The sequence below is a fragment of the Notamacropus eugenii genome, chromosome 2 (genome assembly GCF_028372415.1).
Source record: "Notamacropus eugenii isolate mMacEug1 chromosome 2, mMacEug1.pri_v2, whole genome shotgun sequence".
Lineage (NCBI taxonomy): Eukaryota > Metazoa > Chordata > Mammalia > Diprotodontia > Macropodidae > Notamacropus > Notamacropus eugenii.
Genome location: NC_092873.1, coordinates 276,240,114 through 276,267,924, shown reverse-complemented (window position 1 = coordinate 276,267,924; position 27,811 = coordinate 276,240,114). Strand labels below are relative to the sequence as shown.

Sequence of the window (27,811 nt, the reverse complement as noted above, 5' to 3'; positions counted from 1 at the left end):
TACTGACTTGATACAAATGGCTTACCATTTCTTTTTACTGTAACTTCATGATAAGGAAACAAATTCCTTTTTGATAATTCCAGCAACCAACGAATAGCTGATTTGCTCAGGCCAACAATTTCTACTGCAGAACCATCTCTAAAATTAAATGGAAAATTTGTGATGTTTTAAAAAAAATTATAAAAACAAAATCTAAAATATGAGCAAGCATCTCATAGAAATGACGTTTTGATTAGTCAAGATATAATTAGTACACAAGATGTTATCTTATACTTATAAAGTATTTTACATCTATTATCTTTTTTGACCCATACAAGGCTATCTGAGGCAGGCAGAAATACTATTATCCTCATTGTACAGATGAAGAAAAAAAAGACCTAGAGAGGTGCAGTGATTTGCCCCAAGTCACACAGTTAGAGAGTGGCAGAGGTAATGATAATGATGATAAGCATTCATATAAGCACTTTAAAATTTGCAAAGGCTTTATACAGGCTATCTCATTTACTTCCTACAACCCTGTGAGATCAATGTGATTATTATTCCCATTTGACTGAAGAGGAAACAGCCTGAGAACAGGTAAGTGACTTGTCCAGGGTCACACAACTATTTACTGTCTATGGCAGGATTTGAATTCATGTCTTCCTGACTCCAAGTTCAGCATCTTATCCAGTGGGCCAGCTGGCTTCCCAGGGATCGGACTGAAATTCAGTTCTTATTACTCCCAAGTCCAGTCCTTTTTCGGCCACTACTATGCTGCCACTCAGGTGTAATACTTCCTAATCATTGATATCACCTATCTTTAAATGAACAGCAATTCTTTATATTTTACTCACAAGAATCATGTCATATAAGAAACACTTTTCAATTTTATTCTTTTGCTTTTCTCTATCTTCTTGAAGAAAAAGAAGAAATGCTGTATGAGGTAGAATTGGGCACTGGGTAATGGCAAAAGATAGGTCTTAGGTAGAGAGTACAAAAGAGAAGGTATGTGTGTGTGTGTGTGTGTGTGTACATCTGGGCATACACACATATACAAATATGCACACACATACACACACTGAAAGGGTATTCAGAAACCAAAGTATATAAGAAAGACCTATGTTACAGAGGGAAAATGAAGAAATTTCAAGAAATACCTTGTAGGTGCACTTGATAATGTAAAAAAAAAATGGCAAAGTGTTTAGAATTTGCAAATAATTTTGTTATATTTAATGACATGCCTTCTTTGAAGAGTATCTTTTTAAATTAAAATGCAAAATATATAATAAGAAGAATGGTTTAATAAGTTTGAGATGGACATTAAGATTTCTGGAATATTTAAAATAGATCTATTTCAAGTTTGACAAATATTTTAATTAAAAAGTAATATAAAACAGAATATTTAAAGATGCCATCAAGTAGTAAGATTTAAAATGATCATCTTTCTAAGGAAATAAAAGATTTCATTAAAAAGAAGGAAAACATTTCTTAGGTGCCTGTGATGTTTCAGGCACTATGCTGTACTAAGGGCTTTTCAAATAATTCATTTGATCTTCACTGTGGGAGGTAGATGCTGCTATTAACTACATTTTACAGATGAGGAAACTGATGCATTGGGAGGTTAAGTGATTTGCATAGGATCACATAGTTAGTATCTGCAGTAGGATCTGAACTCAGGTGTTCCTGACCCCAGGCCCAGCACTGTATCCACAGTGCCACCTAGCTACCTCTAAATGGGCTACAAGTTAAGGTAAAAGAGATTTTGAATGAATACAAGGAAGAATGTGATGATTGAACTTTTCTGTACTGACATACTGACATACCTAGAGAGGCTGTGGTGATTCTACAACAGAAATCTGTAAGAAAATAGATAATTCTTTATCTGTGCTAATAAATAAATGGTAATCTTTCAGGGAGTTCCTTTAAGTTCTATAATTCTAAAGCTTACATGCATGGAAAAGTATGATAGGTTTTTTGAGGTCAAAAAAAATGATTCTTGAGAGTTTCCTATGACTAGCACCTGACAATATCCTGACATGTTTTTCACGAGTAATTAAATTAACATTTCAAGTGTTAAAATATGTCTTTTGTAGGTATTTATGGTTGAAAACTGATTGTGAATAAAGATTAAAATGTTCTCCTAGAAGAAGGTAAAAAACTAAACAATGTTAAACTACTTTTTGAATGGTCAATTACATAAACATTATAAAATAAACTATACCTCGGAGTGGCTGGAATTCCTCTGTTTCGAGCTCTGTCACTCTCCCCCATTTTATCCATCCAGGTACCACAATTAAAGCGATTTCCTCCAAAAACAAAGCCTGTTTGATCATCTACTCCTGCAGTTATATTAAATCCTTCAAAAGGAAATAAAGCCTTTTAAAATTCTACAAGAATTATTATAAGTTGCTCTTTAAATAAAAAAAATGTCTACATGTTTTAGAAATTCCTGGTCTAGTCAAGATTACAGAAAATATGCAATTCAACTGGCACATGCTATTTATACCTTATGGAGCATCTATCTGATTTTTTAAGTATCAAATGACCTTTATAGAATGTGTAATAGCAAACAAGAAATTTTAACAAAATTTTGCTAACGAATGTGCAGAATCACTGCTACCTTAAGTTCCTTTCCCACTAATTATAAAAGTAACATAATACTAATACAGATATCTAAAAAAAGCTTTATGATTTTTGCTAAATGGAATAAAAAATGCAAAAGACTATCACATTTTAGAATCAGAATATCTGGCATTATATTGTCAGGTTCCACAACTGTGTCTACTAGACTTATGTATGTAATTAAGTATTCAAAGAAATAATTTACTTAACTCTCAAAAATGAAGAAAAAGTTAAATCTAACTGCAAAATGAGCATCCAAAATAGCTAATCAAAAAGTCTAAACTGTAATTTCCAAAGAACAATGTATATTATTTCAACTATACCTTCATCCTTCATGTTTCTATCTATCTGTGGGCCAGCATTTCTTTCTCGGAACTGTATACCCTGCAGGTGACGTTGCATAACTTCTTGTATTACTTCATATAATGGTTGATCCTGATTTAGACAAGAGCACGCAATAAATTTTTCAGAAATTACATTTTTCCTTTATGCCAGAAAAATTCCCAGTTGAACTGAGAGAAAAATAAATTATCCCTTCCAAGAATTATTAGCTCTTTATTTTATTCATAAAAACAAAACAAAATAATGAGGTGTATTATTTAATCTACTGGCATCTGAAATAAAGGGAAGAAATTAACAGAATTGTTTTTAGTCTTCTTATATACTATTATACTATTACAACTGTAGTAAAACAAAATCTATCATCCAAAAATTGTGTGAAATTATGCAATAATTAAATTTACATAATTATGTCAACTGAAGTTTTTTTTATATTATTGTGAAAATTTTTCATGATTAACCATGAACAGCTAAATAAAATGGCTGTAAAGTCAGTAAGTAGCTGGTATAGTAAGTAATAGACTCTTGAAAACAATGGCTTACAATTTATGTCACAACTAAAAAGCTTATTATATCTGTCAAAAACATAGATATCCATTTATGCCCTAAATTAAATTTAAATATCATTCATTAAAGTATCTATATATATTGCCTTATTGGTTCTTATACTGTAAACTTTCTAAGTTTTTTAGTAGTTTCTTCTCACTAATGTAAGAATCTAAATTTAAATAGTGCTACTTACTGCACAATAAAAAACGTATGAAATAAAATACAAACAATTTTAATTACCTGCTGTTTTAAAAGGAGATAAAAACCACTCGTTACAAATTCTGTCATAAATTTTAAGGAATTTTAAAGGTTAGAATGATCTAAAGACAAATGATTAGCTGTAATATTAATAGCCCAACCAAATTAATAGGCAACAGGAGAGTGATCAACCAAATAGGAGAAAGCAAAGATTCATGTTTCATCAATAATCACATCATTAGAATTACATTTTAAAATCACGTAAGAAAGCTGCATATGTACTAGATCAAGGTAGAATTAAAATCTTGATGCACAGGGCAACTATTTTGTCATCTACTTTACCCTCAAAAATGTCACTGATTTGCCTGTAAAGAAAAACTCTTAGGTTTGACTTAGTATAGTGACAGTAATTTTAGAAATTCTTATATCACTTCTCAAAATATTATGTTGTTTAAATTATTTCCTAAACTAATATAAACCAGATTTTCCTTTCGTAACTCCTCCTTGAAACGTTCTCCCCTTTTTTGGATTTGTTGTTTTCTTCAGTTGTTTCTGATTCCTTAGGACTCCATTTGGGGTTTTCTTGGCAAAGATACTAGAGTGATTTGTCATTTTCTTCTTCAGCTCATTTTACAGGTGAAGAAACTGAGGCAATCAGGGTTAAGTGACTTGCCCAGGTCACACAGCTAGTATGTATCTGAGGCCAGATTTGAATTTAGGAAGATAAATCTGCCTGACTCCAGACCTGGCACTCTATTGTGCCACCATAATAACTGTCCCCTTTTTTTGCTATCTATGGTATTTCAGTAAAATAGTTACTTCTCCTAACTCTGCTGATCATTCCTGTTTAACCTAACCCGAGCCTCCAAAATGACATTTTTAGTTATGTAAATGTTTATTTCTCTTTAGTAGAAAGATCATAAGCTTTAAGATGGCAAGTAGTTTGTGTCAGCCACCCTTGTATTCATCACAATACTTTTCTATCTAGTGAGTAAACAGTTTTTCGGTAAATGAATACTTATTGAATTCTTGAGATTTACATTAATTTAATTTTGAAGAGTTACAAATAGTTTATTAGAAATGGTATTTACCAATGTGCCTGCTGGCAAAGGGGAAGAGTCATCTGTAGGATACATTCTGGAAACTGGGCACTTAAGAATGTCTGTGCCATTTGGAACAAGTTTGCAGTAATCTTGAATACACTGTAACCACCACCACACAGCATCTCGGCAATTAAACCTGGCATGAGTTCCTTCACCAAGAAGATTGGGAATGAGTCCATGTCTCAGGGTACCAGAAAATGCTAAAATTATATTCCTGAAACCAGAGATTTAAGTATATAATTTTATAAAATTACTTTTAAATACTAAAGACTAAAAAAGCACATTATATTAGACTCAATCTTATCTTCCCTTTTACTAAAATTTGCCCCACAGCAAATTAGTGCATAAGTAACTAATTAATATGAAAAAAAGCCATGACAATGAAATAAATATCTAAGAATATAGTTATATAAGTGAGAACAAGTTGCTCATGAAGAATATGATATAGATTTAAGGTTTTAGTGAAAGTCAACTTAATTATCAAGGTTTTTTTTCTGTTATCATACATATAAGCCTTATTCTGATACCTAATTATAGGGTGGTGACGACCTTAAGTTCTTAGAAAGTTATGTTGACAGAGTATAAAGCTCTAGTAAGTCCTATTAAGCTGCAAAAGCTTTGAGTATGGGCACAGAGGTTGACTGTTTATCGTTCAAGGATCAGCCTACCTAAGTTCAGAAAAGCTCTTCGATAGCTTGCTACCAGTAAAATAAAAACAGATGCTTATAACATAACAATAGCTAGCACTTATATATTGCTTTAAGGTGTGCAAAAGCCTTTTACGCATATTATTTTATCTCACAACTATCCTGGAAGGTAAGTGCTATTACCGTTCCCATTTTATGATGGGGGAGAAACTGGGCACTGAGAGGTTAAGTGACTTGCTGAGGGTCGTGCAGCTAGAATGTGTCTGCGGTGGAATTTGAACTCAAGTTTTCCTGGCTTCAGGTCCAGTGCTCCCCCTCCATTGTACCATGCAGCTGACTCTGTGTATAATTACTCATCACTAAAAAAAGGTTGAATTATGTGTAACATACTCTTCTAGCTTGTTTTTCAAATTGCTTTGACACTTAAAAGGATAACTTTAGTTACCCAAAAAGTAATTCAGAAAAATCTCACTCTCAAAAGATTCTGAATAAATGGAATGTTATGATATCTTTTAAGTTAAATACACTTTTAAAAATTACAGGCTTTTAATTCATATTGGTTTGTTTTGTTTTAACCACAGTTGATTAGTTACACATATTGCTGAAGCTCGTCAATCTTAGGAGGCAACATAAAGTCAGGGACAAATTTAAGGTCAAACAAAAAACAACTGGGATTAGAAATCTGAAGTTTCCCATTCTCTAATGCTGACTCTGTAACAACACGGTCTTCTTGTAGAAAACACAAAATGGTGCATTAGCAATAAGCAGCAAATCATATCATGTCTATTTTTATACTTAAGTGTAGAATAGAAATCATTTTCTGGCCTATGTTAAAAGAAGTAATCCTATAATCATCTGTCTTAGTTAATACATCAAAAAAACCCTCTCATCATATAGGACCTAAATGAAATATTCCAATGGGTGCTTGAAAAGAATCTCACTCCAATATTAACAAGAGAAGATGAATTAAAATAAATCGTAATGAACAGGTAAGCAGCAATATTTGTATATGTATTTGAACTGTGATTTAGTAGACATCCTACCTGGCCTCTAAGTAGCGTCCAGTAATCAGTAGTATACCTCTAAGAGCAATAAAGGTATCCCTTCCCCAGCAGCGGAAAATACCAGATGAAAAGTGAGGTAAGCCTAACAGAAAATCAAAACAAAATATCAATTTCTCTTAATCACAATCTAGACTCACTACAGAACTTCATCTTTTTCAGTCATGCCTGATTCTTCACGAGCCCATTTGGGTTTTTCTTTGCAAAGATTCTAGAGTAGTTTGCCATTTTTCTCCAGCTCATTTTACAGATGAGGAAACTGAGGCAAACAGGGTTAAGTGACTTGCTCAGGGCCACACAGCTAGTAAGTGTCTGAGGCCAGATCTGAACTCAGGAAGATGAGTCTTTCTGACTCCAGGCCTGGTACTCCATTTACTGGGCCACCTAACTGCCTTAGCAGCATTTCTCAAAGTGTGGTCCGGAAATCTGAGACCCTTACAAAAGGTCTACAATGTCAAGACTGCATTTTATAATATTACTAAAGCATTTTAATTTCTAATATGATAACTATCAGCAGCTTCAACTCAATAAACAGAAGTTCTTTCGGAAGGAAGTTGTAATTTTTTGAGAACCATTGCTAGAGAGAAAAGAAAGCACAATTGAAGAACTGTTACTCATGAATATTTTTATCTGAATACATACATTTGAATAATCTTTCAATAGAATACAATTTTTTGATACCAAATTTAGGAAACCTGAAAAGACATGTACTCTAATATTAAAAATAATTTCAACAGAGGGTTGCTCGTAAATTTAAGGGCAACAGGTAGAAGTGAGTCTGAGATTATGGCTGTTTCTACTACTAACTATGACTAGTCAATATTGAATATTACCTGATATCCATTGGCCTTACTGTAATTTAATTTGATGTTCAATTTTCCTCTATGTCAAGGAATGTGAAAAAAAAAACCAACATAAACAAATGAAAAAACAAACTCAAACAAAAAAGAGTATGCTTCAAAGCAAAAAATAAACAAGAAGGCTCACCCATCCCCTTTACCATTCATCAAAATGGATTACTAGAAACAAAAGCATTCAGAACCACCTGGCTCATATTTCAAGGTCTTATTTTCTTTATCTTGAGATCTTCTGAAATGTGTATTTTTATGGTCTAAGGATCCGAAAATCATACTTGAATATCCTCTATTGCTTATTTTAGAGACTAATAAAAATATACACAGGTGTCTTTCTAAATTTCTGTCACTAAAAACAAAGACTACCCTTCAACTGGTTGTAATGTTAATGAGATTTATGTTAATAAAAGATCTTCCCTACCTATTAATGGGCATCAGATTAGGGGAGGCTTGTTTTACAGGAAGGCCCACATCTTCTGTTAATTACTAATAAGACACTGGGTCAGGAGGGTAGTGCCCACCGGCTCTGAAAAGTGTACATGTACTCTTGAGGTGAGGTTTTGCTTTGGGGGCTTCTTTGGAAGAAAGTTCATGAGCCAGATGAGACTCTGGGTAGCCATGCCCCTATGCCAGATTTGAAAACCCAGATGTTGGTGCTTCTCTCTGGTAACAATGTATGTATGTAAAGGTCAGACAGTAGGATCTGTCTGTTGATCTGTGATGTATGTATTGCTTAAGACAGTTAGAAGCCCCGTCTGTTGGTCTTTATTTCTCTACTTGTATTTTCTCTGCTGATGAATGTAATTAGATTGTTGACCCCTCTAAAGTTGTTTTCCTTTTAGAAAAGTGGATCTAAGAACCTGTGCAGCAGGCCCTCCTGTGTATGCCAAGGTGCTTGCTGTTACACTGGCAGAACCATTTCATTTGTAGCCATTTTTGTCTGTGAAATTCCAATCCACACAGAAGAAAGCAAGTATTCCTTTTTCAAGTGATCCGAACATTCCAAGCCCTTATATACATAGAATGATACATGAATGACTGAAGAACAAAAAGGGAAGTAAAAACTGGGTAAGTTTGGTGTCTCTCTTTTTATTTGAAGATACTAAGAGTACTAACTACCCTGTTATTTGTTTCTATGGTGACCAAAGAAAACTGTCATGAAGCAACATGGCAAAAACAAAGCAGTGTTTCGATTAGAGACTGTTTCAAAAAAAGAATTACACTAGAGTTAAAGCAGAACAAATGGCAAAGAATTGGGAGAAAAAAATTACAGAAATAGAAGACTAAGTCCTAAACATGCTTTGAGAAGTGAAAGATGAGAGAATCTCTTAAAATACTTTACAAAACTCAAGTTAGATTAATTAGAACTGTTTCTGATAAACGTAGATAAATGTTGTTATTTCATTACTGAAAGATCAGAGTTGAAACTGGATATCTCTCCATACATGGAAAAGAAGCACTCTTGGAAAGGAAAATTCTGCATAGTAAAATACATTTTTTTGTACTTGAGTTGAAAAAAAAAAGTATAATATATTCCTAGAGCAATGTCTTACAAATGAAAAGTGGAGACGTCAACCCTGACATTTGTCTTTCTGCATAGATTCTCAAAAAACAATTATAAAAACTAAAGTAGCCCATATTATAGTCTGGTTATTTAATATGAAAGTTAAGGTGGCTTTTTTGCTCCTGAGAAGGGCTGTTCACAGACTGTCGATCCAAATCCACTAATTCCTTAATTGCTACTCCTAAGGCTTTTAAAACACTTATTACTCCCTCAGCGTTTTTCTTTTTGCTTTTTAGATAGGCAAGAAAAGTCTTTCCAAGATGGCCAAAATAAAGTGGAGCTGTTAACAAAACATGAGGAAATGAGTGAAGGGGACCTTAAAGTAGCATTATCTATTTTCTGATTTATCAATTCCATAAAATCAACTTCCACGGAGGATTGCTGTACAATGATAGGTAACGAAAAATATCTTCAAATAAGACGTCATGTCCTTTCTGCCTTTTAGTCACAGCAACCTTTAGTACAGAAATGTGGGGAAAAGGATTTACTTAATCTTTATAGAAAAATACAGTCATTCTTTTAAAGTAGCTTCTAACAGAGTCATATGGCAGAAAATTTATTTTTTTCTTTTAAAAAAATTTATTTTATTTTTAACATATGGAATAAAACATGCATTTCCACAACATAGTGCCATAAAAAATGATGCATGTGAAACTACATATCTATTAGGTACAACTTGCTATTCTAGGAAACTTCAGAGAAAGAAATGGAAGAGATCAATTCAGAAGCCAAAATATGATCCAATTAATAATAAGCTTAACTCTTTCTTGGAATGAGGTAGGGTTCAGCTGCCAAGCCTTTCTTTCCCCTCCTAAGTAGCTCAAAGGTGAAAATTAAAAAAAAATATTCTAAAAAAGACTTGGTCAGATATTCTTTTAGTACTTTGTGATATTTTTCCATTCATCTTACTGGGTGTTAAATTCATCCCATCCATATTTTGAGAAATTCTTGAGAAAGAAAAAATCAAACACAAAGCCTAAACACATGAGTGAACTGGTTTTTCCTGTTTACATTTATTATTTCATTCAGATTTAATTCTCACTTGTTGCTTAGAGAAACTGCTAATTTATCATAAATCTTTCAAAGAACTTGAGTGCAACTATACAGCTGTTAAAGTTTGGTTGACTTAAAAATACAGGCAACCAAAGAGTCTAAAAATTAAATGTTGGAGAAAAGTATACAGGACCAAGGAAGTAAGTGGAAGAGGATTAAATGGAAATAATTACACAGATGAATTTAACTAGTGAAAAGTTTTCACACTGAACAGATTATGTTCAAAACCACAACTTATTTTTATAATATCACAAATTATAAATCATCATATACCCTCTTAAAAGACTCTGTAGTTTCCCTTAGACTACAGTACAATCATACATTTTAACATCACAGATTTCTTACCAGCAGCTAGAGAAACACAGCATTGTTCCTTCTCTCTGGTTACCTCATTTAGTCTGTATGGAACATCAGGAAGTGAGGGAGAAAGAAGGGGAAGAGAGGGAAACTTTCCTATTCCACACATTTGAACTGAACCCAGTGAAAGGTGTTTTACAAATGTTGAACCATTCTGAACAAAGCTGTGAAGAAAAAAGTTAGTAATTATTTAATTTGTATTCTCCCATTCTAATGTCCTATCTTCATAATAACTCACACATGTGAAAAGCTGGTACAGTTCTGTTGAATAAACTTAAATATGACTTATATGGCACTTTTAAGTTTTGCAAAGTAAGACATGTATTTTACCCTTAAATGAGGATAAACTGTGTGTAAGGCAGATGCTATTATTATCACCCTCATCTTACATATGACAAAACTGTAGCTGAAAGAATTTAAGTGACTTATTTTAGGGTCACACAGCTAGTAAGTGTTTGAGGAAGAATCTGAACTCAATTTTTCCTGACTCCAAATCTAACACAATACACTGAACTATCTGGCTAAGAATTTTGAACTGATTAGGTGCTAGAAGTGGTAGAAAATATTTTTGTTTTATTTCTAATGTGAAAAGATCACTTAATAATTTATTATTACATGGAAGCTTATGAAATAGGAACTTTTGGCTTGGAATTTTCTTTTCTGAATTTTCCTACTAATTTTGTGTTTTTATAAAAACTGAAATATAATATATCATTTACTTCTAAGGTCAAAATCTTTATAAGTATAAGTCATCATTAAATCAGAAAAAAATTTGAGCACTACTGCAAATAGCACTAAAGTAATAGGTGAAATCACTAAAAAACAAATATTTCTGATAAGTTCTATGATAATATAAAGTGATAAGCAAGAAAAACTGAAACCAGATCAACTTGCCCAATGGTGCTTTTTCTGAGTCTTATAGGACAATCTTGTATTTGAGATTATTTAGGTATGCTCCTGCCAATGAATTAACAGGCCACTCAAAATCCTTTCCAACACTATGATTTTAAGACAAATATTCATTCATTAACTTATTTTCATTTGTTACTTGTTTATTTAAAATTTGGTATTACAATTTTGTTACCTTTGCTGAGAGTGCAATAAAGTAACTTCACATGTATTTTCTTTATACACATTAACATTTATTCTAGTTTTATTGGCTATACCTTGACATCTGATTCCATGCTACATCCAGAAGTGTGGTATATGCACCAATTAATATAGCATCAAAGTAACATGGGATAAGATAACGTGGAATCTGCTTCAAGTAGAAGAACATAGCTTGCAACCATTTACCGACCTGTTAGAATGATAATTAGAAAGGTAATTTACGTTTGTTTCTAGGCTCACTAAGTTTAGAAGAGGAAACCAAGCACATAACTTTACAATCTAGCACTGGAACAGTGAGATTTTGACTCACTGATAATAAATGAAAGTAAGAAAAAAACAACTAGTCACATATTAGAAAACCATATAAATATAAATGTGAATTTCACAGAAGAGTACTTCTATCTGTTTATCCTAAAAAACAGTTTTACTTACTTCTGCAATAGCTCCTGAGCGTGAAATCAGCCGATTACTGACATAGTCAATCATCCAATCTCCAGATCTTAAATTATTACAAAAAGGATGACCCAGGTCATTCTTTGGTCTTATTTCTGCTAACACAGACATTAAACCTGAAAACAGAGAGAAACATTATATTCTATTCCAGCTCTAAATCTATGATTCTAAGATCTTTGATTTTACCGTAGGCAGAGACAATTTAATGTTATAGACTGGGTTGTTATTAGCCTCTTAACACTCTTCAAGTATAGTGAAAGGACATTTTATGCATATAAAGGAAGACGGCTACTGTAAGACCTTCTTTGGCATTTAAAACTAAAATCTGGGTTTTCTGAATACATGAAAGATACTGTGTATGGACCATGAAAATGAAAGGTGTGCTGCAAATTCTGAGAATCACTGGGACTTGGGAGATAAATCTCCCATCCAAGAGATATATACTTGTCTTGGAAGCCTTGAGAAAGAACTGGGTCTGCTCTGTATGACCTGAATATTCTTGTTCAAAGGGCTGGCTAGTCTTGGGGCTTCTGGCATTAGGTAAGAAATATTAACATGTGCACAGCTTTCTTCAAGGTACCATAAATTCCTATATAAATTAGGTTGTAGTCAACAGCTATTAAAGACGATTAAAACATCTTTCCCCAAAACGAGGTAAGTGTGGGTAGGAGGATAAACATGAAGGTAATGAACCTATCTTTCCAGTGGCCAAAAGTAACATCTATGGTAAACTGTGTTTGTAGGGCTACAATGAAATAGGTTTCTGAAGTGACACAAACACTTTCAGGTCTAGTGATAAGGAGCCTGGAGGACTTAGAGATATATGAAACATCTTTGCCACTCCTATGTGGCACTCCAGAGCTGTGGAATCTCTGTTCTATGATGTGTCAAAGCAATGGTAGTACGACAAGCTTATTTAACGGTATTGGACTTACCTTGTATACTGACAAGTAATGGAACATGATATTGTCACTGATTCAGAAATTAATCTAGATATGACTTTACTATTTCCTTTTTCCTTTTCAGACTGTCTCTCATGCCTTACTCACCTTCATCTTTTAGAACCCTTGGTCTCCTTCAAAGACTCAGCTCAAGTTCAGTCTTCCACATGAAGCCCTTCCTGATTCTCTGATGCTAATAGACTCCTTCCAAAAACTGCCTTGTGTTCATTCTCTGTGCGTTACACATTCACTCAAACAAAACTCACATATAGGCAAGCTCCTAGAGGGCTTGAGGATGAGGGCTATTTTCCTTGTCTTTGTATCCCTAATACTTAGTGCATAATACCTCACACTTGAAATAGCACTTCAAGGCTGGCAGAACTCTTTACAAGTATCATTTCATTTTATTATACATGAAATAAAGTACATTTTATTATATATATTATACAAAATAGGCACTAGTTTAGTTGTTTCGGTTGTATCTGATTTTTCATGACCCCATTTGGGGTTTTCTTGGCAGAGATACTGGAGCGGTTTGCCATTTTTGTCTCCAGTTCATTTTACAGATGAAGAAATTGAGGCAAACAGAGTTAAGTGACATGCCCAGGGTCACTCAGCTAGGAAGTGTCTGAGGTCAGATTTGAACTCAGGAAAATGAGTCTTTCTAACTCCAGATCTGATGCTCTGTCCATTGTACCACGAATGGATGACTCTTATTATAAAAGAAATCCAAGTCAAACTATTTACTGGCAGGCATAATACAATAACAACTCTTAAAAAGGAATATAAAAACCAATTCAACAACCATTTAAGTACCTACTAATTGAAAAGCACTGCCAACTGGGAAAGATAGCAAAATACAGAACACATGACTCCAATGCTTCTAAAAATTTGCAGTTTGTCAGGAGGATACAACACATAAAAAAGTAACTGTAACACAATATAGAAACAGAAGCCATAACATCTCCAGTTCTCCAATCTAGCTAAAAAGAGACTTAAGTGTTCTTGAACTTGCTTACCTTGAAGTCCTGCGTATTTCAGGGATGACCAGTTTGGTATATTATAGCATCCTCCACCATCTTCTTGTTCTTCTGACTCACAGCGGTACAGTAATTGGTTTAGGTCAGCCAAAGTTAATTTGGATGCTATCCTAATAATAAGAAAATAAGTAAAGATAAAAGATTATTTCATCTACTCAGTTCAAATATTATAGTATGCTTCAATATTTATATGATCCATGATTTCATTAACATAATGTTCAATTCATCTCCCCAAAGCTGAATACTGTTTTAAAGTGATTGTAGAAACTTCAGTACAACTAATTGTACAAAAAGGCAAACTACAAAATAGTGGGACTACCTGTCAACAAAAATACAGAAAATCACAGAACTGCTACCATTAAAACCACATTTCAGTTAAATATATATGGTCAGAACTGAACAAACTGAAATATAAGGATTCCAATCGATCTCAAACAACCTACTTTGTGATTCACATTTATGTCCTCCCATAGATTTCCCACAGAATATCCATCCAACATGTTAGGAGCCTTCTTTGTATTCTCTTGGCATGGTATGGATGCCAGTTCTACTAGTCCTTCATTTTGACATCTCTTCTGGTCATACGTTTCTCTAATTATGTCTTTCAGAGCATCTTCCCTACAATTCCTCAATTGTAACGTGCTGCAGCCTTCTTACGCTCACCATATGCTATTGCACTGCTCTTTGGGTAATTTTTAATTTCAACTATTTGAAAATCACTATTATTATATGACTAGTAGCTATTCATCACTGCCTTTGGTTTGGGAGAAAGCGCAGGGTCATTAAAAGAATTATAAAATTTCCCAAAGGCAGTCCAACCCACTTTCCTCTTGTTCAATTCAAGGTTAGCTCATCACTGTTCACTTGCAGATACGTGTATCATTGGAAGAGTACTCTGGGTTCACTTTCAATATCATAGGACACATACGTTCACTGTTATATGCTTCAGTGTTACAAGGCTCCGGGGCTTGATACAATTAATCTAGGCCCTAGACTTATCTGCAAAAATGAGCATCTGAAAACTCTTGCTGTCTGTAAAGAATCTTTTTTTTTTTTGACTTGGTCTTTGTTCTGGACTTCTCTATGACAATGACAAACACTGTTGGGTGAATATTCCTATCTTTGTTTCAAGTCTCACTTGATATGAATAAATAAATGTTGAACAGTGTTGTTACTTCTTACATGAAATCTTGTAAGCTTTTGATACATGCATGGCAGTTATCTTGTTGGAGGTGAGTCTTTATAGTGGAGTTTTATTCTGGATGAAATTTTTGTAGTCAACAAAAAATGGCATAAGGGAATCTTATTTTCCGTACATCTTCCGGTCAACTTTATGACAGAAAAAATGTAGCCTAACGTGGAGCATCATTTATGAAAGTCTGGCAGTTTCCTTCAAATACAGCACTGATGAATGAATTCATGTGTAGATCACTAATAAAAGTTTTGTACATTAAGTCAAGAAGACAAAAAGATGAGAAGTTACTGATGTTCTCTTGGAATTGAGAGGTCCTAGCTCTCCCCAAATGTCTACTGCCTTCCACTTTTTTAGATTCTCTGGGAATGGATCCAGGGATGCCTCCCACACAGTGCTGCCTCCGGTATGGGGAGGTGCTGCTCCAAGCACTCTGCCTATTGTTGCCTTTTTTGGTGCTGCTGCTACTTCTTCAAGTAGCACTTTGGAGTTACAGTGTGGGTGTAGTTGGCTCCAGTTTTGAAGGATTTCACATTTATAGCATCAAGAGTGAAATGAAGATTTATGGACTGTCTAAAAATTGTATGATTCTTAGTGCCCTATGTCTTCTTTCCTGCCACTCTGCCAAGAACTGCCAAATTTAAGTGTTTGGCAAAAATATGAATTTGGATTGTCATATTCTTCAATTTGAGAAAATGATTTTCTTTTTACAAATCCCCCTACTTTTGTTTTTAAAGAGTTTTTTAACTTCTTCCACGTTCTCTGTGTAGAGAACCTGGCTGTTGTTAACAGAGTCACTGCAAAAAGATAAGAGCTTGAGTCTTGGCTCTGCCACAGTAATCATTGCCACCTGGTATTTGTGTGACCCTGGGCAAGTCATGTGATCTCTATAAACCTGTTTCACCTTAAAACAGGATTATCCACACTTATTTATTTCATAGAACTATATCAAATGAGGAAATGTATTCTTGCAAAATACTTTGTAAATTGTAAAGATTCAGAAAAATGTCAACTACTTTTATTACTAATTACCTCAGTTATTAATTGAAGAATTAACTAGGCATGCCCTACACATTTAACAACTGACACAGACTGTTATTTGTATATTTTCTCATCTTCCCCACTAAGAGGATGCTTGGCTCCTCAATACAGCTAGGCTAAGAACCAATCAGGTCTGAGACACTGGCACTTCAACATGGTGATTATCATTTACACAGCATTTCTTAATTTGATTTTAAAAGTTTTAAAAAGCTTCACAGCTAATTCAGTAATCTATTCTTTCTCTCTACTGATGAAAGTATTTACATATAAAATTTCCCCTAAGGACTACTCTGGTTATGTCCCTAAAACTTTGGTATGTTGTGCCTGATTTGATATGTTGGGCTGGATCAGTGCCCACTTGGTTTCTCCTTAGATTTCCCAATCACTATTTGGTCTGACAGTCTTCTTAGGTCTTTGTTGGAATTACTCGGTTTGCCTTGCTTTCTTCTACCCCTCCAGGTTGGCTGGTCTCTGTATATAGCACTTTTTTATATCATAAAAGAATCAGTGCCATCAAATCCTAACATTATTGAAAGTGTACAAAAGATGATTACTTCTTAAATCTCTGCAAAAAATTCACCCTCTTCTCTCAATCAATCACTCAACAAGCATTTATTAAGCACATACTCTGTGCAGGGCATTCCCTAGGTACTGGGGACCCAAAGACACACATGAAAATCCCTGTCCTCTGGGAACTTATATTTGAACAGAGGAGACAATATGTACACATGAAAATATGTACAAATAAATACAAAGTGATTTCTTGGGAGTGAGGGTAAATTCAGAAAAGATCTTATACAAAGGGGGCAACTGAGCTGAACTCTGAAAGGAAACTAAAAATTCTAAGAGGCACAGATGACAAAGGAATCCATTCCAAGAATGGAGGATAAATTGTGCAAAGGCATATAGAAAAGGAGATCAATGACTTTGAAAAATAGCAAGGCTACTTTGGATGACCCATAGATGTCCGGATGTGATATAGAGCTGTAAGGAAAGAAAGGTACACAAGAATCAAGTTATAATGGGCTTTAAATGCACAGACAAGTTTGTATTTGCTGCTAGAGATCATAGGGAGCCAGTGGAGTTTATTGAATAGGGAGCTGATTGACATGATCAGACCTTTAATAGTATCAATTTGACAGTTACCTGGAAGACTGGAGAGGGGAAAGACTTGAGGCAAGAGATCAATTAGGAGGCTATTACAACAGCTAGGGGAGAAGGGATTAGGACCTGGACTTAAGTATGGTGGCCCTTTAGTGCCAGCATTCAAGATAAACACTATTTCTTCACTATTTTTTTTTTTTTGTTTTTAATTACTTGCATTGTATCTGATATCTACTAGTTTGCATTGTTTGCACTGCAATAATGTATGCTAACTGCATGGATTTAGTAGACTTTGCCCAGGATTAAATACACACACACACACACACACAAATATATCTATAACTTTATTTCTAAGGGAAAATGTGCTTTAGGTTTCAAATAAAAGACATAATACCCAAACTCTTACAAAGTTATTTTAAGATGAAGTTGGGGACCTAATGTACGGCAAGCAGTACATTAATACTGTAATAATCTTCAATTAATAACTAATAACAATCTCTAAAGAATTAGTGATATGCTTATAAATAACTCTAGGGTCACTGCTGACTAAGCAGTGGAAAGCTGTTACACAAAAGAAAGGTCAGATTTGTTCTCCCTTGCTCCAGAGGGCAGAATGGATAGAGAAGCTTTGGTGAGAAAGATTTCAGCCTGATATAAGCAAAAAAATTTTAAACACTGTGGAATAAAGTTGTTTGGGAAGAAGTTTCTCACTAAAGTTAGTCAGGGCAAAGTTTGGAGGATTAATACCAGCGAGAGCTAATAATAAACTGTCTAATTTATCCAATACTCTTTAGTGCTCATATCACTGGTTATTCCAGTTTATGACTTTGCTTTTTTTTATTTCTCACTTTTTAAATTAATATTAAGGATTTTTCTACATGATGCACAAAAACTATCAATTACAGAAAAGATTTTTTTTTAATCCTAAGATGTTTATCTTGTTTATCAATTATTTACTTCCTTTGCCTATTTACTTAATGATAGCACCTGATTTTAGGACCAGTTAAATCTGTATTTTTAAACCTTAGAGAATGTATCCTTGACATTATTCAAGCAGTAGAGAATCAAAACTATATTGATCAGGTAAACAGTTATTAGCTATTAAAAACTGACAAGACTTTCTCAAGTAAGACATACTTACGAAACAAAAGGAATTTTTAGAATGGGATCTGCATTGTCAACAGGAAGGCTTCCAGTTTTAAAATGAGGATTAAATTGTGTCAGATGACTTCGAAGAACGCCAACAGCGACTTGCGCATGAGGATCAAGACTAACTCTGAAAATGTTAGTGAAGAAATAATAAAATGGAATAATGTGTCAAAAAGTACTAAGAAAGATAAAAATGTTTCAATCATATCTACATGTACACAATATGTTTAAATATTTTAAGGCAATAAACATACCTGAATATAATAACACTCCCAGGAGTTAAGTTTTCAAATTCTATCTCTTGAACATATTCATTAGGACCTTTTTTGGCAATTCCAGCTTGCTTCACAATTTTACTTTCATTAAGCTTAGAAAGAAATTAGGTAAACTGTCAAGTAAATCCATCCTAACGTCAATAACATATTACATGTAATAGCAGAAAAAAAAGTCATATATACCTGGAGATGTTCTTTAATCTCTACTGTGATATTTGGAATTCCATTTATTGAATTTTCATCTTTTCTATATGGATTTGTATTTCTTTCAACAGTTCTAGCTTCAAGAACAACTTCTTCAATTTTGCCTGAAAAAACCCCCCAAAAAATTTACATTATTTTTCAGCTATACCATAACTTGAAAATAACCATTAAAAATGCCTTTAAATTTTCTGAATTATAAGCATGAAGCATTTAATTTCATTACAAGTTAAACAGGAGCACTAAGAATTTGGAGATGAAAATGCAATATAAAATCACAGAATTGTAAGGGCAGAAAAGCACTTAGAAGTAATCAAGTCAAAGCTCTGATGCAATAAATGGATTTCCTCTATACCTTTCAAGGTGCCATCCAGTCTTGGGCTGAATACTTCCAGCAACAGGGAACTCACTATTTCATAAAAAGTAATCTAGTCTGTTTTCAGATAGCTCCAATTGTTATAATTTCTGAACTATTAACCTATCTTCTCAGGGGCTACAAACCAATCCCTCTTATACAGGATAGCTGCTTGAGATATCTGATCATTTATCATGTATATTTGGAATCTCTGGGCTATTAAGTACCAGTTTCTTTAACTTTTTCAAGACATAGTTTTGAGTCCATTTATCATCTTAAAATACACTGCTCTTGGTAAACTATAGCCTGATTATCTTAAAATACTTCAAACCAGTCTTAGCAGTACAGGGCACAGAGGGATTACTGCTTCATTTTATCTGCGAACTGTGCTTTTATTACTGCCATTCTCAGTGTTAATAGTAGCCATGAGTACAAATGTCAAACAGAATACAGCTCAGGAGAGACCCCTAGAGGTTCATCACTAGAGACCTTCCTCCAGGTTGACATTAATGTGTTATTCAACATTCTTCAATCACCTATGAATCTTATTTATAATATCATTGATACCACATTTTTCATCTTTGTCCAAAAGGATATCACAACATATATGATCAAATTTCTTCTACTTATCCAGATAAACCATTTCTATGGAATTTCTCTAACTCATTGATTTTAGTGAACCTAGCCTGGTTCTTAGTGATCTAATTCTCTAAGTTCTTATAAATTATCCAATTACAGAATTCTTCTGGAAATTGATGTTAAGCTGATTCTCAAGTTATAATTTCTGGAATTAATCATTAAAAATATATACAACCCCACGGCAGTCAATTATCTTTTAAAAGGACATATTTTTAGAGGTATTTAAAAATAAAAATTGCCCCATAGCAGTTTTTTTCCATGAACTCACACAATATACTTTGGAAATATTCAAAATTTATTAAACATTTAAAAATCTTACAAACACTATCAATGGCTGTGATGTGCCATTATATTATATATACATATATTGTTAGTTTCCAAAGCAGACTGCAATTGCTTTAGTTCAGATAAGGCAGAGATCATTAGTGGGTTTTTAACTGGATTTTAAAGTATGTATATGGATATACAGATCAGAGATATGACATTCCAAAAGGCAGATGTGAACAAAGATAGAAAGTCATGGCATTAAAAAAGGTTTTTGATATTCTTTTTCAATAAACAAAAAAATTAAATTTTCTCTCCCCCACCCCTCCCAGGCATGGCATTTTGAGGAAGTTTGTGTACTAGTTCTGTTGAAGCAGACAGACTATATAGGGGAATAGGTTGTGAATGCAGATTGTGGTAGATTATGCATGGCTTTGAGTGCCAGGCTCAGGAATTTGGGAATATATCCTAATATACAATGTGGATCACAACAGTCTTTGATCAAAGAGATGACATCATGAAATTGTGTCCCTGATTTTTGTTCAAGTACTGAAGATTCTGTGGTCCTCATAACTCTGAGGTTCTGTTATACCTGATACTTAGTAGTTGTATGATCATGATTATGTCACTTAACCTCATCTGTAAGGTGGGGAAAATCATATTTGTAGTGCCTACCTCAGAGGATTCTTATGAAAGATCAAACAAGATATTTTGCTACAAAATACTATATAAATGCTAGTTATTATTACCATAAGAACTATAAGTATATCACTTTATTTACTATCTTATGTTACTCATCAGTGGTTTCATACACTGGAAGTTCCTTCAGAGAGGGTACTTTGTTTTACATTAGAACACTTTTCCAATGCTCCTAAACCCCCAAATTGGTAGTGTTTTGGATATGAGTTAAGTATTTATTAAATATCTATTAATTAAAAGACAGTTATAGTATGAAAAGTTTGATATTAGCATTATAACTTGATATACAGGTTTGAAAAGTCACATTACCTCCCTGTGGTTGTTTCCTTAGTTGTACTTTTAAAAAAAGATGGTAGAATGACATACTTATGAAAACACACAAGCTACCCCTAAAGGAGATGGATAATAATGTAAAGAAGTAAAATTGACCTCACAGGTCTCACTGATATGTGGCAAGGTAAAAGCCATGACTAAAGAATGGCTCTGGATGGATAAGTCTTATTCAAAAGAAACAGGATAGGTAAAGAGGTATGTGAGAAAAATCAAGATAGCATTAAGATGATATGCTTATGTGAGGAAATTCAGGAACCAGAAGAAGGAAATTATGGTGGAGAGAATTTGGGTGAAAATCAATGGAAAGAGGTCAAATGCTTTTTAATCAAATTATATTACAGACCTAAAGAGGAAATAGAGAAGACTGGGAAACAGATCACTACCCTAGAATAGACACATTACATAGCAGAGATGGGGAACTTCAATTATCCAGGCATTTGCTGGACATCTCTTTCTTGTAAAAGCAGTGCAATTAATAACTTCTTGACTTACTTATTGAGAATTTCTTCCTTCAAAAAGTAGAGGAATGAAGAGAGAAAAATTCCATTCTGGTTCTCATTCTCAACAATAAGGAAAAATTGCTTGCTGGGGTAGATATGATGTGACCCTTGTGGGGAAGTGACTACTCCCTATTATAATTTCTGACAGAGAATAGGAAAACCAGGGAGTTTGACATGTACCCTAAACTTTTGGAAAACAGCTTTTAAGGAGTTCAGATGAGTAGGGAAGATCTTATAGACCAAAATTTTTAGAGGAAGTAAGTCCATGAGGGATGGGAAATTCTCAAGAATAAAATATTGAGCACATCAGGAAGGAAACAATTCTGATAAAAAAGAAATACTGGAGTTGTCTAAAGAGACTAATGTAGATGCACAGAAAATATAGCAATCAATTAAAGATTAAAAAAAATAGGTATTTCAGATGAAAGAAAGAGGAAGAAACATGAATACAAAGATAATGCATAATATGTAAGACCAGCATCAAGAGTGTTACATCTCAGAATAAGCTGAGGGTGATGAAAAAAGCTAAAGACAACAAAAAGGCTTTTTAATTTTTAAAACTATATTAGGAGAAATAAGAGATCCAAGGAATAGACAGTATTGTTTTGGGGGAGGTGGTAGAAGACACAAAGATTACTGATGGAGATGTTCAACTCTTATTTTGTTTCTGTTTTCTAGGCCTACAACTGTCAATGATATTTGAAAGATTGATACACTAATGCAGGAATGAAAAAGGGTAAGTGTACTAATTTTCAAAAAAGGGAAGAGAATAAATTTTGTAAACTATAAGTCAGTATCCTTAATTTTGTGTGGAAATTCTGTAACAGATCATTTAAGAAGCAGGTAATATTTAGAAAAGAAAGCAGCAATTAGACAAAACAGCATGGCTTCATCAAGAACAGGCCATTCCAAACTATCCTTATTTCCTCTGCAACAGGATTACTAAAGTAGTAGATAGCACTTTACATATAATATTCCTTTTGATCCTTAGTCTAACCTTATGAAGTAGGTGCTTCTATGATTTCTATTTTACAAAGGAGGAAAAAGAAGCTGAGAGAAGTTTTTACGCAGAGTCAGTCAGCACACCTAGTATGTTTTGAAACAGAATCCAAAGTCAGGTGTTTCTAACCGAATGCAGGACTCCATCAACTACGCTATGCAAAGTCTTACAAATAGGGTAGGTGCGGTTGGATAGCAGTTGTTCTGAAAAAGACCTTAGTTTTATAATTTACTTCAAGCTCAATGAGTCAGCAATGTGTTATCAAAGTGAAAAACCCCTGATGTTTTAGGCCAAGAAGAAATGAAAGGTAGGTGTGTGAAGAGCTATCATCCAAAAAATAAATTAGACTTATTTACCTGGATCCAAAGTGCAGAACTAGGAACAACATGTGCAAATTTCAAGAAAATAAATTTAGGCTAATGTCAAGAAAAACTTCCTAACACTCAGAGCTGTCCTAAAGTGGAATGGACTGCTATGGGAAGGAATGGGTCTTCCCTTATTATATGTCTTCACAGAGAGGTTGGATGACTACTTGTTGGATATGTTGTAGTGGAACCTCTTTTTCAGGTATGTGTTTGATGACACAGTCTAATTAAATCCCTGTGTTACATAAATCCAAAGATAATAAAAGAAATAAAAGTCTGGTGGCAAACCTGGAGTGAAGTAAAAAAGCTAAGAGTGAAGTTATCTAATGGCAAAATTTAGCCACATGCTGTAAGTATTTAAACAACCTGAATTGTGTTACCTGGGATGCACATCTGAGGAACTTCTTTGCTGTAAAATGATGTCTTAGGATTCCTGAATGCAGTTCGAGACACAGCCACTACAGACTGATGAATACTAGGTGAGTGTCTTGTTACTGCTACTATATCTTCATCAACTTGATCAACATACACCTAAGTAAATAAAAGAAAACCATCTATTTTTCCAAGAAGTTTAGCTATAGTGTTAAGCCTTTTAAATTATAGCAATAATCTAATTTTATACCTGAATAAAACCTTTGGCTCCAAGCTCTTGATGTAACTTATTAATGGCCCGTCTTGCAGCAATAATTCCACTTTGTAGGTTAACTTCACTTGCATTTGAAGGAGATGCATCAGGATTCCACTTAGTATAAAATCGTTCTTCAGACACTACAGAAATCTACAAAAGGGCGAAATATATATGTGCATAGACACACACATATTTATCTATACATTACGAAAAATGATGACTCTTCAACAATAAGAATTAAAGTTTTTCCACAATAAGTTCAATGCAAATACATGATGTGAATATTAAAGAACATATTATTAAGAAATCAGAAGAGAAACATCACATAATTTTTATTGCTATGGGTAGGAAATACATTCTTGATCTAACAAGGAATATAGTTAATTTCAAAAGATAAACAATTTTGATTATATGAAGCTGAAATGCTTTTGTACAAACAGAATAATATCTCTAGGATGAAAAAAGAAATTGTTGAATGGGAAAAAAATCTTTTAAGCAAATTTCTCTGATGAGGGTTTGGTATTTAAGATATACAGATAATTAACAAATATAAAAGACAAAAATAAAAGCTATTTCTCAACAGAAAAGTGGTCAAAGGATATGAACAAAGCATTCTCAAAGAAAACTGCAAACTATCAGTAACCATATAAAAGAACGCTCTAAATCACTAATAAAAGAAATGCAAAACTTGAGGTTTTACCCACCAAGCAACAAACTGGCAAAGATGACAAAAGACAGAAATAGTTAATGTTGGAGGGATTGTGTGAAGATAGGAACAGTAATACATTAGTGGTGAAGCTGTGTATTAGTATGACCACTTTGGAAAGCAACTGGAATTATGTGAATAAAGTAAATAAAATCTTCTTAACTTTTGACCCAGATATTCCACTACTAGGCATATACCCCAAGAAGGTAACTGGTAAAAAAATATGAAAGGCCCCATATACACGAAAAGATATATAGTAGCATTTTTTTTTTTGTGGTAGCAAAGAACTGGAAAGAATTTAGATGCCCATCAACTGGGGAATGACTGAACAAACTGTGGTACATAAATATGATGGGATGTAACTATGTTGTAAGAAATGACAAAGAGAATACAACAAAGTATGGAAAGACTTACATGAATTGATGGAAAATGAAATAAGTAGAGCCAAGAAAATAATATAAACAATGACTATAACAATCAGTAATGTAAAAGGAAAGAGCAACAACCACAAAACAACTGAAAATTAATGCTGCAAAATTACAAAGAACAAGCTTTACCAAAGAGATATAAATACACACCTCTCCCTACTCCTTTTTAGAGGTGGAGGGGAAGACAACAAATATGAAACACTGAATATATTGTTATGCTTTTTCTACACATGGATCAAATTTACTGACTTTTTAAGGGATGTAAAAACAAAAGACAACAATAAAGTTCATTTTAGAAAGAGAATCAAAGTAAAAAACATGAAGCCAATTTATTACACTAATATATTTGTAAAATGAACACATACACACCTGATGAGGTACTAATTCATCGTAGCCTCTAGTACTTCCACTAGCACAAGAAGCCATGGAAACAATTGTGGAACTTGGGAGAGCATCATATGCTGACCGATGCTAGGGGAAAGAAAGTATTTTCTTTCAGAGCTACACATAGTGTCATCATACAAAAAAATTGAACAGAAAGACAACTGTACAACATTAAGTTTTCATGTCGACTTTTTCTTTAACCAATCAATTAGCAGCATAATTAGATCAATCAATTACAGCATAAGTACTCCCTACGTCTATGTCAATGTCACAAACCCTTATGAGTATTCTGATGGTCTGATCCTTTACGAATTTTGAAATCAGGAAAATCAGTAAACTACATATGACGTTCAGTAAAAACAACTTAACATAAGAAACAGATCAGATGCTTACCACAATAGGACATTCATTATCATGTGTAATATCCATGAACAGAGCATGTGCAATAGCAGGCACTAAAGGTCTCAAACATGGCTGAACAAAGGATCCAACAGGTTCTCCTCCATATCGGTAAACTAGTCTGCCCTCTTCATGACTATTATAAGCACTCATTGCCTCTGCAATGAAAAATATACATTGACAACTTGTTCAAGCAACATTCAAGAGAGTATTAATAATTCTTACTGCCAGTATGAAGACCATGCAATCTATACAAAGAGTAAAGTTACTTTAAGAGTAACCAAGGATTTAGCTTTTTAAAACAAATTCAAATATTTAACTGGTAGGAGAAATGTTCATGTAATTTTACTGAAAATAAATGTTTCATATAAAGTGAATATTCAGCATTCACAAAGGATTTGGCTGCAAGGTGACTAGTAAAGGAAATTCAAGGATACCACCAGGTTTCAAGGTGGGAGATATTTAAGAAAAGTCAGGCATTTTTTTTTTTTTATCTACCAAAAAATGGTTTGGATCTTCTGTTTTAAATCATGTAAACATCCACAATTAATGAATCTCACTGATTGTTCCAACTGCTTTCAATTTAAAATGAAGTACCTTCTATAACAGGAATATGTTACTGATGACATATTCCTACAATAAACTGTAAGTTGAATTCCAATTATCCTTAGTCATTACTTTGAATGAATAACTAAAAGACCTTTTTATTTTAATTAACTGCATTACAAACCCGCCAAGCAATGTGCATGACTAACAAATGCCTTTTCATCAACTAAACTAATACCATGCATGCTTTTTAGACAAAAAAAAAAAAAGATTACACTACTGCAAGCCTACCTCTTATTAAGGAGCTAATGCCCAGTCTAGTCACAAAGATATTGTCCAGCTCCTCACTTCCTGTGAACAGTTCAGCCACTACATACAAATTGGGCTGTAATTTCCTAGCAGCATCAAGCATATACTACAAAAAGCATGACCACAAAAGCAAGAGAAGCGAATGAGTAGGGCAAGAATAATAAAAAGAACATAAGACTAGGTATAGATTAGACACAGGGAATTGCCATGCAGCAGGACAACACAGAAAGCCAAAAAAAACCCCAAATGAATTCAAATATATATATGTATGAAAATGACAAAGAAACCCAACACACACACAGCCAGTATGAGAATTAATCAACATACACAGTCAAAAAAGAAAAAAAAATTAGAATTTACAAGAGACATAAGGATACAAGGGGAAAAAAAAAGAAAAGAAAGAGAATGTTAGTGTCACATTAAAAAAATATGAATCATAACAATGCCATCTTGCATGGCTTCCCATTGATTTTTAATACCTCTAATCAGACTGGTAATTCCCAGGCGATTGACAAAGACATTGTCGAGGTACTCACTGCCCGTGAAGAGTTCAGCTATCACATAAAGATTAGGTCTGACTGACCTGGCTGCAGCCAACATTTCCTACAGATTGCAATAAACTTTTAAAGTCTCTTAACAAACACAACCTGCACTTGTGCAGGGGCTGAAGCTAGTGTGAGCCAGGTAGCTAAAGCTAACCCAGTTATCAGTTATCAGGCTTATGCAGAAAAACATTTACCAGAATATATGCAGAAAGGTTGCTGAATACACTGAATTCTATTAGTAAGTAATAAGGAGAACCCATATTCTAATTATGTATTATGGGATTTATAGTAGGCTTTTGTAACAATTTCAAATTATAAGCAAAAAATTTAAGTTTTAATTATCTGAATTAATGTGTGTATACATACGTATATGTATATGTTTTTAGCATCATAATCAAGGGGCATCTTTATATCTCTTCTCTGAGGATATATCATAAAAATTCTTAATTAAAATTTTTCTTTGGATTAGTCTTGTGATTCAATTGGTGTGAGAAATTCTAGGTGAGGAATTCTCTCTTCCAATGCAGTATGGCCCCTTTCCTGCCAGTTAGTCTTAATTGTTTCCTGGGAACACATGCCCTGGGTCACACAGCCAGTGTGGTTAAGAAGCGGGGCTTATACCCACGGCTTTCTGGCATCAAAGACCATTCTGTATTCACTCTGTCTCATTCTTTTTATTTAAAACAAAAAGATAATAGAAGTTAATATTATTGACAAGTACAAACCTCTAAATAATATTACAAAAGTTAAAATAATGGTTATTGGTGGGTTGCCAAAATATACATCAGTCTGGAGAAAAATGATAGACTCCAAAGAATAGTTAAGTGTACACTAAATTTGCAAAATTGCACTAGATAACAATAGCTAGCGTTTATATAG

General features: G+C 33.7%; 1 protein-coding gene across 3 annotated transcripts in view; it reads right to left on the bottom strand.

The window, feature by feature from the left end:
• AGL (amylo-alpha-1,6-glucosidase and 4-alpha-glucanotransferase) overlaps positions 1-27,811 on the bottom strand; it is a 79,501-nt gene that overhangs the window by 8,696 nt on the left and 42,994 nt on the right. For 2 of the 3 annotated variants that reach the window (XM_072644097.1, XM_072644098.1), the window contains exons 13-29: positions 26,370-26,493; positions 25,527-25,690; positions 25,119-25,220; positions 23,610-23,765; positions 23,368-23,518; positions 18,815-18,939; positions 18,611-18,723; positions 18,349-18,483; positions 13,850-13,980; positions 11,869-12,005; positions 11,493-11,626; positions 10,315-10,490; positions 6,481-6,583; positions 4,779-5,004; positions 2,925-3,036; positions 2,201-2,336; positions 26-138 (exon numbers count right to left, since the gene is read on the bottom strand). In XM_072644097.1, coding sequence (XP_072500198.1) covers positions 26-138; positions 2,201-2,336; positions 2,925-3,036; positions 4,779-5,004; positions 6,481-6,583; positions 10,315-10,490; positions 11,493-11,626; positions 11,869-12,005; positions 13,850-13,980; positions 18,349-18,483; positions 18,611-18,723; positions 18,815-18,939; positions 23,368-23,518; positions 23,610-23,765; positions 25,119-25,220; positions 25,527-25,690; positions 26,370-26,493 — 2,338 coding nt within the window. Of the gene's footprint in view, positions 1-25; positions 139-2,200; positions 2,337-2,924; positions 3,037-4,778; positions 5,005-6,480; positions 6,584-10,314; positions 10,491-11,492; positions 11,627-11,868; positions 12,006-13,849; positions 13,981-18,348; positions 18,484-18,610; positions 18,724-18,814; positions 18,940-23,367; positions 23,519-23,609; positions 23,766-25,118; positions 25,221-25,526; positions 25,691-26,369; positions 26,494-26,866; positions 26,991-27,811 lie in introns of all 3 variants that reach the window. The other variant, XM_072644099.1, reaches the window with a different exon arrangement.